General features: G+C 42.7%; 1 gene segment (V, D, J or C); it reads right to left on the reverse strand.

Moving 5' to 3' along the window:
- Positions 1-10455: 10455 nt before the first annotated feature.
- Positions 10456-11125, reverse strand: LOC136172532 (T cell receptor alpha variable 18-like). The segment is given in 2 exon segments: positions 10456-10947; positions 11080-11125. Coding segments are annotated over 2 exon segments (538 nt in total).
- Positions 11126-13460: the final 2335 nt, after the last annotated feature.

Here is a 13460-nt window from a genome sequence, read left to right on the forward strand (position 1 = left end):
TTCTTTCCTCTAGGATAGGGTATATTTTATGCAAAGTCTGACTCTTTGATGGTAAGAAGTCAAAACATTGTTCTTTGCTGACATAAACCATGTTAAAGCATGAAAACGCTGTGACTGCAGACAGCTGTGAGGTCACCTTACATGGACTCTCAGGGCAGTGCTGTCAATCCAGTAACAATGGCTGTGACTAAGTCAGTTGATCTCAAGAACTGCTGCTGCTGCTAAGTCGCTTCAGTCGTGTCCGACTCTATGCGGCCACATCGATGGCAGCCCACCAGGCTCCCCTGTCCCTGGGATTCTCCAGGCAAGAACATTGGAGTGGGTTGCCATTTCCTTCTCCAGTGCATGAAAATGAAAAGTGAAAGTGAAGCCACTCAGTTGTGTCCGACTCTTCGTGACCCCATGGACTGTAGCCCACCAGGCTCCTCCGTCCATGGGATTTTCCAGGCAAGAGTACTGGAGTGCGGAGCCAGTGCCTTGTCCAGAACTCTAGAACAGCCTTCTTCAAATTTCTACAGAGATTTTCTCGCTAGTTAAAATGAACTGTGTTGGTTCTTACCAAAACTGGGATCATTTTTAATGCACACCTGTTTGCCGAGTTGTTCTTTTTGTTTGTTTTTTGTCTGTGCCAGGTCTTAGTTTAAGCTTGTGGGATCCAGTTCCCTGACCAGGGATCGAACCGGGGCCTCCAGCAATGTGAGTGCACAGTCCTACTCACTGAAACAACCCTCCACCTAAAATTAGAATCTTGAGCTGAAGTTATCATGCTGGCAGGACCCTCTGGCTCAGCAGATCACCTAGATTCTCTTAAACTCTTGTGCATTTTCAGGAATCCCTAGCTTCCAGCATTCGTTCTGGAAATTCACAGGGTTGTCTGCAATGTGGAAACCAAAATCAGATCCAATTCCTATCTCAAATTGCTTTCAGTTGATTGAGAAGCCCATAAGCAAAAAAAAAAAAAAAAAAAAAAAAAAAAAAATCCCATGTCCTGTCTGTACTCCCACTAGCCTGGACCCCAGTACATGAAATGAGGGATCAGACTGGAAGTAGAGAACTGATGCAGTTACCACCAGGGAAATTAAGCTTGCTAGAATAATTTTCTCCCCACCGTTAAGATTTATTTTTGTTCCTTCAACTCTCTCTTCATTTCTAGGCCTGTTTATTAAGATGTTGAACCCCCAGGGCACAGGGGGCCAGCACCCAGTGTGCAGGGCTCTGGGATGTCAGGGAGGAAGGCAGTGCTCACCTTCAGGTGAGTGTCCAGATCCCCCTAAGTGATGATGGTGACTACATTTGCCAAGACCATAAAACTATTATAACCATTAAATTCTGCATTTAAGTAGTTGTGTCTATAAATTGGATTTCCCCAGTAGCTCAGCACTAAAGAATCTGTCTGCCAATTGAGGAGATGAGAGTTCGATCCCTGGGTCAGGATGATCCCGTGGAGGAGAAAATAGCAACCCACTCCAGTATTCTTGCCTGGAAAATTCCATGGACAGGGGACCCTGGCAGCTACAGTCCACAGGATGGCGAAAGTCAGATGCCACTTAGCAACTGAGCACCAGACACAATACACATGTGCCTGTAAATTATGAAATGACAAGGATTCAGTATCCTGGCCACACCTCACAGACTCCCCAGCAGTAAAACATCCATCTCTTCCCACCTGCTGTGCCCACCACTGTCCTTCCAGAAAGTCTGCTCCCGGAAGTTGCAGACAGGAGTTCAGCCTGAGAAGATGAGGGGACTCTGTGCAATGGGCACGACTGTAGCAGGGACACAGAGCGGAGACCAGAGTGGCTCCGCATTCCACTCATGAGCAGAGGAGTGTGGAGATGCTCCTGCTCTCTGAGTGGGTGGTAATTTCTCCTAGTGTCCTGAGCAGGTGAAAAGCCCACTCCACTGTCAAGATAGCCTATTTTAAGAGAACATAATGACCTCCCCCACGTGTCTGAAATATGGCTGACTGATGAATTAATTTCCCTGCTTTTGCTTTTGTTCAGTCCCTAGGCCATGTCTGACTCTTTACGACCCCAGGAACTGCAGCATGTCACGCTTCCCTGTCCTTCACAAGCTCCCAGAATTTGCTCAAACTCCTGTTCATTGAGTCAGTGATGACATCCAACCATCTTATCCTCTTGCCCTCAATCTTTCCCAGCATCAGGGTCTTCTCCAGTGAATCGGTTCTTCACATCAGGTGGCCAAAATATTGGAACTTATAGCTTCAGCATCAGTCCTTCCAAGGAACATTAAGGGTTGATATTCTTTAGGATAGACCGCGTTGACCACCTTGCAGTCCAGGAGACTCTCAAGAATCTTCTCCAAAACTACAGTTCAAAAGCATCAGTTCTTCAGTGCACAGCCTTCTTTATGGTCCAACTTTCACATTCATACATGATTACTGAGTAAACCATAGCTCTGACTATATGGACCTTTTTCAGCAAAGTAATGTCTCTGCTTTTTAATACACTGTCTAGGTTTGTCATATCTTTTCTTCCAAGGATCAAGAGTCTTTTAATTTTATGAATGCAGTCACCATCTGCAGTGACTTTGGAAACCAAGAAAAAAAAATCTGTCATTGTTTCCACTTTTTCCCCATCTATTTGCCATAAAGTGATGGGACAAGATGTCATAATCTCAGTTTTTTGAATGTTGAGTTTTACTCCAGTTTTTTCACTCTCCTCTTTCACCCTCATCAAGAGGCTCTTTAGCTTCTCTTCTTCTGCCATTAGAGTGGTATCATCTGCATATATGAGGTTGTTGATATTTCTCCTGGCAATCTTGATTCCAGCTTGTGAATCATCCAGCCCAGCATTTGGCATGCTGTACTCTGCATATAAGTTAAATAAGCAGGGTGACAATATATAGCCTTGATGTATTCCTTTTCCAAATTTGAACCAGTCCATTGTTGCATGTGAGGTCCTAACTGTTGCTTCCTGTCCTGCATATAGGTTTCTTGGGTATTCCCATCTCTTTAAGAATTTTCCACAGTTTGTTGTGATCCACACAGTCAAAGGATTTAGCGTAGTCAGTGAAGCAGAAGTAGACGTTTTTTAATTCCCTTGCTTTTTTTCTGAGATCCATGGCTGTTGGTAATTTGATCTCTGGTTCCTCTGCCTTTTCTAAACTCAGCTTGTACATCTGAAGTTCTTGGTTCACGAACTGCTGAAGCATAGCTTGAAGGATTTTGAGCATAAGCTTGCTAGCATGTGAAATGAGTGCAATTGTATGGTAATTTGAACATTCTTTGGCATTCATTTCCCTGAGATGAGGTGATTAGCAAAGAGAATATCCTGTACCCAGTTTGAACACAAACAAACACACAACACCTGCAATATTTACAGAGTGGGCTGCTCTGATCTACAGTTCCATCAAAAGAAGTATTAACTTTTCAGGAAGTTCTCCTCCTGGAACTTACTTAGGTAGCAGCATATCTGGAGCAACCAGAAGGGATGGACAAGTCAAGAAAAGAGTGAATAAAGCTCCGGTCACTGAAGATGGAGTGTCTGCCGGTGAAACTCAGCAGGATACACAATTTTGGCCTGAATTTTAAAAACCAGAGACTAGCTTCCAGGTCGCACACTAATCCATTAACAATGTGCCTTGGAATTTTCATTAACACATTGTAAAATATTTCAGCGTATTTCCGAATTGTCATTGAAGAGTTAATGTCACTTTAAGGGATTCTATGCCATTTGGGGGGATTGTGGATGGGCTGAAAATAGGCATTTCTGGAGAAAAACTCTTAGTTTCCTTTTTGAACTGTTCTGCCCCCAGATTCCTCTCTGTAGGGCAACCCAAGAATTCCTGGGTCCAATTGGCTCTGAGGAGCAGACCTGGAAGAGCTTTGACAAGACCTCTAGCATAGCACACTGGAGAGAGAAGCAACACCCCCTTCCGGGTCTGCCCACAGCCGGAGCCCCATCTACCTCTGGTTTTGCGCTCAGCTCCCCCTGCAGCCCTCCATCACTGTGTCACTCAGAGCACAGTAGTACACAGCCGAGTCTGATGTTTGCACTGCCTGTTTCTGCAGGTGGAAGGAGCTGTCCTTTTTAACAAGAGTGGCCTGAAAACCTTCATGCTCTACCTTCTTGTCTGCTGTTGAGCCCTTCAGGAGGAGTTGAGGAGCTTTGTTGAGATGCTGGACATACCAGAAAAGATAGGCAGCCGAACGAGCAGTCTGGTAAGTGCAGTTCAGGGTCATGAGAGCCCCCTCTGAGACAGTCACTGGGCCTTCTGTCTGGTTCACTGAGTCACCATTGGTCCCTCCTACAAGAAAATCACTTTGTTATCATAGAAATGTACAGGAGAGGACTTTTCAGTCAGAGAAGAAAAATAAAACTTACCTACAGTTATAGGAAAGTGAAAAATCATTAAGTTTTAGAATAAAATGCTACTTACTGAATATTAAGATGATCAGAAGAACTGAGTGAGTGACTGAATGCATGTATGCAAAAGAAAACGGTCCTTGTTCCCTGGAATACACCAGTCTAACGAATCTAGTCTCCATCTGGATGTTACAGAAGCTCCTCACTCAGAAACTGAGAGCCCCTTTCTGCACAGTAGCAACATTCTCTCTTGTGGCTGCAAAGTAGGCAAGTGAAACCGGCTCCTGAACACAACGAGGAACCACATCTGAAGGAAGCCCCGCCCTCTGGTGGTGATCGTGAGAATTGCACCACAGTCGAGTCTCACATATTCCTCCTGATAATAGCTTGTGGGATTACATACAGGAGAATGGGACAGGACCCTAGGAAGAGAGTCCTAAACATAAGCGTGCTTAGGGAAATATTCTATTATTACTTCCATAATTTTTTTCATGGCACAGCTATCTCTAGTTTCACAAGAAACCCCAGTTACAGTTTCTAGATGGAATAGAGGATTCTTCCTCCCGTATGTCTTGGATTCCCATGGGTCAGAGAAGGATCCCTCTGTATGGAAAGTGCTTCCTCCTCTCCCCAAGTCATTTCTCTGAAGTAGTTATATTCATGTTGACTCTGTCAACATGCCGTGGTGAAAATTTTATCTAAGGCAGGTGTCAAATAACGTGTAGTTAAATGATAGGGTTATTATCCTGATTTATCATGGAATGACAGATTTGTAAAACACAATAAAAGTAAAATTTGTGACTTATTTTTCACTGATAATGGTAGAGTAGATTTTCCAACTATAAAACTATTTTTGGACCTTGAACATCAGGTAGCACCGAGATAAGGAAAACAGATGATATGACCACAAACACTGCCCAACTTACTTTCTGGAGGCAGTTTCTAGGCACCAGTGCATGAGGGATTTACCAAAAATAGTGCAGCTGTCTCACTGTGGGATTGAGACAGAATAGGAGAACAGAGATCCTGAAAAACCTAAAACTTGTGGACCTCTGTACCAAAGGGGAGGAACGTTGACAAAAAAGAGAGAAAGAGAGAGAAATAAGTGCAAGGCAGGGTTTGGGGGAGAGAATGGCAGGGGGGAGTTGGACCACCCTGGATGACAGCAACCTTACACCTTTAGCCTCATGAGGCACAGGTGACCTTACTTAGGTAACCTGGTTCTTGAAACATCTTTTTACCTCTTGTCACATTCTTGCTTTAATTCAAATAAGTGTTTTTTTTAGAATGTCAAGTTTAGATGCTAAATACATTAGCCAGACACTCTTCATTCCAGAGATATGTGTGTGGTATTTATCTGTCTTCTGTTTATTTATTAGGAATTCAGGAATCTCAATGGAAAGAACTGTTTGCTCACTGTCTGTCAGCCTGTTTGTCTAGTTCCCTGTGCAATTATTTGTGCTAGTGAAGTGAACCCAGCAGAAGATTTAATGGGGTCTTCTCTTAGCTTGTTGTTTTCTCTGGGATTGGGTTTACTTTATGCAAAATCTAACTATAATATGGTAAGAAGTCAGAACATTGTTCTTTGGTGACATAAGCCATTTTAAGGCTTGGGGACGTTGTGGCTGCAGACAGCTGTGAGGGTGCCTTACAGGGCTCTCAGTGTTGTCAATCCAGTAACAACGGCTGTGACTAAGTCAGCTGAACTCAAGAACAGTCTTCTTCAAATGTGCCTTTTTTAACTACTGAGATATCTCCCCAGTTAAAATGAACTTTGTTAGTTCTTACCAAAACTGGGATCATTTTTAATGCACATCTGATGCTGAGCTGTTCTTTTTGCTTGTTTTGTTCTTTTGTCTGTACCGGGTTTAGTTTAGGCTTGTGAGATCTAGTTCCCTGACCAGGGATCGAACTTGGGCCTCCAGCAATGTGAGTGCAGAGAGTCCCAGTCACTGAACCAACGCTCTCCCTAAAATTAGAATCTTGAGTTGAAGTTATCATGCTGGCAAGACTCTCTGGCTCAGCAGATCACCTAGATTCTCTTAAACTCTTGTGCATTTTCAGGAATCCCTCCAACATTCATTCTGGAAATTTACAGGGTTGTCTACAACGTGGAAACAAAAATGAGACAATTTCCTACCTCAAATTGCTTTCAGTTGATTGAGGAGCAGGTGAGGAAAAAAAAAAAAAATAAAATCCTGTGCCCTGTCTGTACTCCCACTACATGGACCCCAGTACGTGAAATGAGGGATCAGACCGAAAGCAGAGAACTGAAGCAGTTACTACCAGGGAAATAAAACCTGCTAGAATACTGTTATTTTCCCACTATTAAGATTTACTTTTGCTCTTTCATCTCCCTCTCCATTTCTAGGCCTGTTTATTAAGATGCTGAACCCCCAGGGCACAGGGGGCCAGCACCCAGTGTGCAGGGCTCTGGGATGTCAGGGAGGAAGGCAGTGCTCACCTTCAGGCGGGTGTCCAGACCCACCCTAAGCGACGATGGTGAGTGCATCTGCCAAGACCATAAAACTACTACAACTATTAAACGCTGCATTTAAGTAGTTGTGTCTATAAATTGAGCTTCCCAGGTGCTAAGTGATAAAGAATCTGCCTGTCAATTGAGGAGATGAGGGTTTGATCCCTGGGTGAGAAAGATCCCCAGGAGAAGGGAATAGCAACCCACTCCAGTATTCTTGCCTGGAAAATTCCATGGACAGAGGAGCCTGGTGGGCTACAGTCCACGGCATCGCAAAGAGTCAGACAAAACTTAGCAAATCACGCATGCCTATAAATTATGAAATGACAATGATTCAGTATTCTGGCCACAACTTCCGCTTCAGCATCAGTCCTTCCAATGAATATTCACAGTTGATATCCTTTAGGATGGACTGGTTTGATCTCCTTGCAGTCAAGGGACTCTCATGAGTCTTCTCCAACCCACAGCTAGAAAGCATCAATTCTTTGGCACTCAGCCTTCTTTATGGTCCAACTCTGACATCTGCTAGGGTCCAGCCTCAGCAGGATCCAGGGGTACCCCTAGGATGAACGGCATCGGCGAGAGAGAGAGAGAGAGAGAGAGAGAGAGAGAGAGAGAGAGAGAGAGAGAGAGAGAGAGAGAGACCAGACTGGGGTGTGTGCAGCAGGGTCTGGCATTGCTTTATTTTTTATCGTAGCTTTTATACCCTAAGTTAGTACATTTCTAAGGGGAGGTGAAAGATAAGCATACAAAGTTTAGTTTAACATTACCTCAGTTTGTCCTTCATGAAACCAGGGTGTTTTCTGCATGCTTCTTTGTTTATGAGAGTCTTCTATCAAAGTGGATCTTTGTATATTATTTTCTGGCCTTGGGACCTATTAGCATTTTACGACCTAGGTGAAGGCAAAGCTGTTTTCCATAGTCTATTCTTTATTGTTCTATTTTGCCTTGAGCTTAGCAGAAAACAGAAAAGTTGCAGTCTCTTGTACAGCTGGTTGCAGCATAGTAGAAATACAATCCTGTTAACACAAAGGTCAGTCTTTTTGCAAAAGTTCTCAGCTAAATTTATCTAAAAAGTTTACCACACAAAGGCTCTGCGGCTCTGGTGAGGCAGCCTCTGTTTTAGCACTCTTGGTTAAAATTAACAATCCTAAACTCTTATTTTTTTAAAAATCTTTAACTATAACCACTTTTAGAATAATATTTTTGTGTTCTCTAATAGGGCCTCCTCACCCCCCGAAGGGCTCTGTGACCATTAGGGCGTTTTGTGATCAGGTTCTTTATGCTGTTTATGATTAATGTGTTGTGAGCAGTCATGTGCATTAGTACATATTTGCCAAACAAGCCAGAGTGCCAGCAGAAGGGTTTTTACTTGAAACATTTCCTTCTTTCATGGCCCCTTCATAGGGAACCAGCGTCCAGGAGATTTATTAATTAGGGTTCTATGTTGGTCTTTATTTAGTGAAAGAGGAGCAGGAGAGCTCTTGGCAGGCAACGCAAAGATCTGCAACAGGACGAACAAAGACAACAGCAAAAGGGGGAGGCTACAGGGTGGGGTAGAGGCCGAGGTCAACTTGGAGGGTCCCTTGGAGCCTGAACAGCCTTGCGTTTCAGGTCTTCTCCTCATGACCTTATCATGGGTGGGATCTCACATAATGGCTCCCGGCACACATCCATTCATGATTACTGGGAAAACCATAGCTCTGACTATATGGACCTTTGCTGATAAAGTAATGTCTCTGCTTTTTAACATGCTGTCTAGGTTGATCATAGCTTTTCTTACAAGGAACAAGCATCATTTAATTTCATGTCTACAGTCACCATTTGCAGTGATTTTGAAGCCCAAGAAAATTGAATCTGTCACTGTTTCCACATTTTCCCCATCTGTTTGCCTTAAAATAATGGAGTTGGATGCTGTAATCTTAGTTTTTTTTTTAATGTTGAGTTTTAATACAGCTTTTTCACTCTCCTCTTTCACCTGCATCAAGATGTTCTTTATTTTCTTTTCACTTTCTGCCATCATGAAGAAGGAATTCATAGAGCCAGGACTCCATCTCAGGCCTATCTGTGCTGATCGTGCTCGGCTGCCTCTCCAGTGGACTCTGAACTCTCTGCTTAGTGCCTGTGGGAAAGACAATGGAAGGATAAGAGCCCCTCCAGACAGGGGAATCTTGAAGATCACATCCAGGTTACTCATTGCCTAAAGAGGAAACATACTGTAATCACCCCTGTCTCCGGACAGGTCATAAACATTTTCCGTATCTATCAGGATGTAATCACAGGCTTATCGATTATTAACTGGTTGGAACGTGACCACAAGCTTATTGATTAACTGTTTGGAATGTAACTGTGGGCTTATTGATTATTGACTGTTTGAACACATAACACGTGAATGATGGGGTTATTGTAGTTGTATTTACCCTACCTTTCTTTATGTAAGTCTCAAGGGAATTGGGGTGGTGTGTTTGGACATGTACACATGGGGTATAAAAAATTTTCACAAATGCTGGTCGGGGTCCTTGGCTAGGAGGAAACTGCCTTTGACCCACCGGTGTAATAAACTGTACTCCATTATCTGCATTGTCCTTCTGAGTGAGCTTGTTTCCTGGAAACCATGGCTATAACAATCAGAGTGGTGTCATCTGCATATCTGAGGTTGTTGATATTTCTCCTGGCAATCTTGATTCCAGCTTTTGAGTCATCCAACCCTGCATTTCACCTGATGTACTCCACATATAAGTTAAATAAACAGGCTGACAATATATAGCCTTGATGTACTCCTTTCCCAATTTTGAACCAGTCCATTGTTCCATGTACAGTACTAACTGTTGCTTCTTGTCCTGCATACAGCTTTCTTGGGTATCCCCATCTTTTTAAGAACTTTCCACAGTTTGTTGTGATCCACACAGTCAAAGGCTTTAGCGTAGTCAATGAAGCAGAAGTAGATTTTTTTTTTTTAAAGTTCCCTTGCTTTTGCTGTGATCCAGCAGATATTGGATCTGTTCTGGTTCCTCTGCCTTTTCTAAACCCAGCTTCTACATCTGAAATTCTTGGTTCATGTACTGCTGAAGCATAGCTTGAAGGATTTTGAGCATAATCTTAATAGCATGTGAAATGAGTGCAACTGTATGTTAATTCTTTGGCATTCATTTACCTGAGATGAGGTGATTAGTGAAGAGAATATCCTGCACCCAGTATGAATATAAACAATACACACAACACCTGCAATATTTACAGAGTGGGCTGCTCTGATCCACAGGGCCCTTGACAGAAGGAATATCTTGTCAGAAACTCTCCTCTTGGAACTTACTTAGGTAGCAGCATTTTTGGAGCAGCCAGCAGGGATGGAAAAGTCAAGGAAAGAGAGAATAAAGCTCCACTCACTGAAGATGGAGTGTCTGCAGGTGAAACTCAGCAGGATACACAATCTTGGCCTGAATTTTAAAAGCCAGAGACTAGCTTCTAGATCACACAGTCATCCATCAACAATGAGCCCTGGAATTTTTATTAACACATTGTGAAATATTTCAGCATATATAATCTGAATTGTTGTTGAGCAGTTAATGTCACTTCAATGGATTCTATGCCATCTGGGGGCATGTGGATGGGCTGAAAACAGGCATTTCTGGAGAAAAGCGCTTAGGTTCCTCTTTACACTGTCCTGTCCCAGATTCCTCTGTCAGGCAATCCAAGAATTCCAAGGTCCTTGGCTCGGAGTATCAGAGCTAGAAGTGCTTTGACTGTACCTCTGAGAGAGAAACAACACCCCCTTCTGGATCTGCCCACGCCGAAGCCCCATCTGCATCTGGGTTTGCGCTCAGCTCCCCCTGCAGCCCTCCATCACTGTGTCACTCAGAGCGCAGTAGTACACAGCCGAGTCTGATGTTTGCACTGCCTGTTTCTGCAGGTGGAAGGAGCTGTCCCTCTTAACAAGAGTGGCCTGAAAACCTTCATGCTCTACCTTCTTGTCTGCTGTTAAACTCTTCAGGAGAAGTTGAGGAGCTTTGTTGAGATGCTGGACATACCAGAAAAGAGAGTGATCCGAATACGTGGCCTGGTAAGTGCAGTTCAGGGTCATGAGAGCCCCCTCTGAGACAGTCACTGGGCCTTCTGTCTGGTTCACTGAGTCACCATTGGTCCCTCCTACAAGAAAATCACTTTGTTATCGTAGAAATGCACAGGAGAGGAGTTTTCAGCCAGAGAAGAAAAATAAAACTTACCTATAATCATAGGAAAATGAAAAATCATTAACATTTAGGATAAAATGTTACTTACTGAATATTAAGATGATCAGAAGAACTGAGTGAGTGGCAGAATACATGCTGGCAAAAGAAAACGGTCCTTGTTCCCTGGAATACACCAGTCTAACGAATCTAGTCTCCATCTGGATGTTACAGAAGCTCCTCACTCAGAAACGGAGAGCCCCTCTCTGCACCATAGCAGTATTCTGTCTTGTGGCTACAAAGTAGGCAAGTGAAACCGGCTACTGAACACAACAAGGAACAGCATCTGAAGGAAGCCCCGCCCTCTGGTGGTGATCGTGAGAATTGCACCACAGCCCAGTCTGAACTATTTCTCCTGATAATAGCTTGTGGGATTACATACAGGAGAATGGGACAGGACCTGAAGAAGAGAGTCCTAAACATAAGCGTGCATAGGCAAACTATCATTACTTCCAAGACCTTTTGCATAGTACAGGTATCTCTAGCTTCGCAAGAAACCCGTTACAATTTCTAGATGGACTAGTCAGAGATTTCTTCCTTCAATGTGTCTCCAAGATACCCATGAATCAGAGAAGGATCCTGATTCATGATTCATGATTCATCCTCAGAGAAGGATCCTCCATTCAGGAGAATGGAAAGTGCTCCCTGCTCTCCTCGAGTTCTTTACCTGAATTAGCTCTGTTCATCCCCAAGACTCAGTCAACATGCCATGGAGGAAACCTTATCTATAGCAGGTCTCAAATAATGTGTGGTTGAATGATAAGGTTTTTATTACATACCCTACCATCATAAAATGACACATTTGTAAAAATACTAGAAAAAAATTACCGTTACTTCTTTTTCACAGTTAAAGGTACAGTTGACCTTACAACTAGAAACCTGGACAAGATACATGAAACAAATTTTGGACCTTGGACGTCAGGTAGCACAGAGATAAGGAAGACAGATGAGATGAGGGTTTACACTGCCCAGCTTACTTCATGGAAGCAGCTTCCAGGCACCAGTTCTGGCGGGGTTTACCAAAACTGTCTCACTGTGGGATTGAGATGGAACTTCAAAATGTGTGGACCACTGGACAAGAAAGGAGAGATGTGGGCAAAAAGAGAGAAAGAGAGAGAGATAGGGGCTAGGGGGTAGCATGTGGAGGGCAGAGATCCAAGGTGATTCTTAGGCTGAGTAATAATCTGCAATAAAAGAGAGAAACCTCAGGGAGTTTGGTAAACCTCCCTGAAAAGATCTCCTTTGGGGCCCCTGGACCATACTTGGGTGATAGCACTTGTCACATTCTTGTTTTAATTCAACTAAGTTTGTTTTTTTTTTTTTTTTTTTTTTTTTAGAAAATCATTCTTTTACAAGTGGTTGGCCAGTTTTCTCAGCACCACTTGTTAAAGAGGTTGTCTCTTTTCCATTGTATATTCTTGCCTCCTTTGTCGAAGATAAGGTGTCCATAGGCACGTGGATTTATCTCTGGACTTTCTATTTTGTTCCATTGATCTATATTTCTGTCTTTGTGCCAGTACCATACTGTCTTGATTATTGTAGCTTTGTCATAGAGCCTGAAGTCACGCAGGTTGATTCCTCCAGTTCCATTCTTCTTTGTCAAGATTGCTTTCGCTATTCAAGGTTTTTGTATTTCCATACAAATTGTGAAATTTTTTGTTCTAATTCTGTGAAGAATACCGTTGGTAGCTTGATAGGAATTGCATTGAATCTATAGGTTGCTTTGGGTGGTATACTCATTTTAACAGTATTGATTCTTCCAAAACATGAACACGATATACTTCTCCATCTATTTGTGCCCTCTTTGAGTGCTTTCATCAATGTTTTATAGTTTTCTATGTATAGGTCTTTTGTTTCTTTAGGTAGATATACTCCTAAGTATTTTATTCTTTTTGTTGCAATGGTGAATGGTATTGTTTCCTTAATTTCTCTTTCTGTTTTCTCATTGTTAGTGTATAGGAATGCAAGGGACTTCTGTGTGTTAAGTTATATACTGCAACTTTACTATATTCATTGATTAGCTCTAGTAATTTTCTGGTAGAGTCTTTAGAAAATCAAGTTCAGATGCTTAAAATATTAACCAGGCTTGCTTCATTCCAAAGGCATGTGTGCGGTGTTTATCAGGCTCCTGTGTATTTATTTTATTAGAGATTCAGGAACCTCAGGGGGAAAAACTGTCTGCTCAGTGTCTATCAGCCTGTTTATCTAGGTCCCTTTGCAATTATTTGTGCAAGTGAAGTGAACCCAGCAGAAGATATAACAAAGTCATTTCATAGCTGCTTCTTTTTCTAGGATTTATGAAAAGTATGGTTGTATTATGGAAAGAAGTCAAAACATTGTTCTTTGATGACATAAACCATTTTAAGGCATGAAGACTTTGTGGCTGCAGTCAGGTGTGAGGTTGCCTTACACGGGTTTTCAGGGAAGTGCTAT

The sequence above is a fragment of the Muntiacus reevesi genome, chromosome 7 (assembly GCF_963930625.1).
Source record: "Muntiacus reevesi chromosome 7, mMunRee1.1, whole genome shotgun sequence".
Lineage (NCBI taxonomy): Eukaryota > Metazoa > Chordata > Mammalia > Artiodactyla > Cervidae > Muntiacus > Muntiacus reevesi.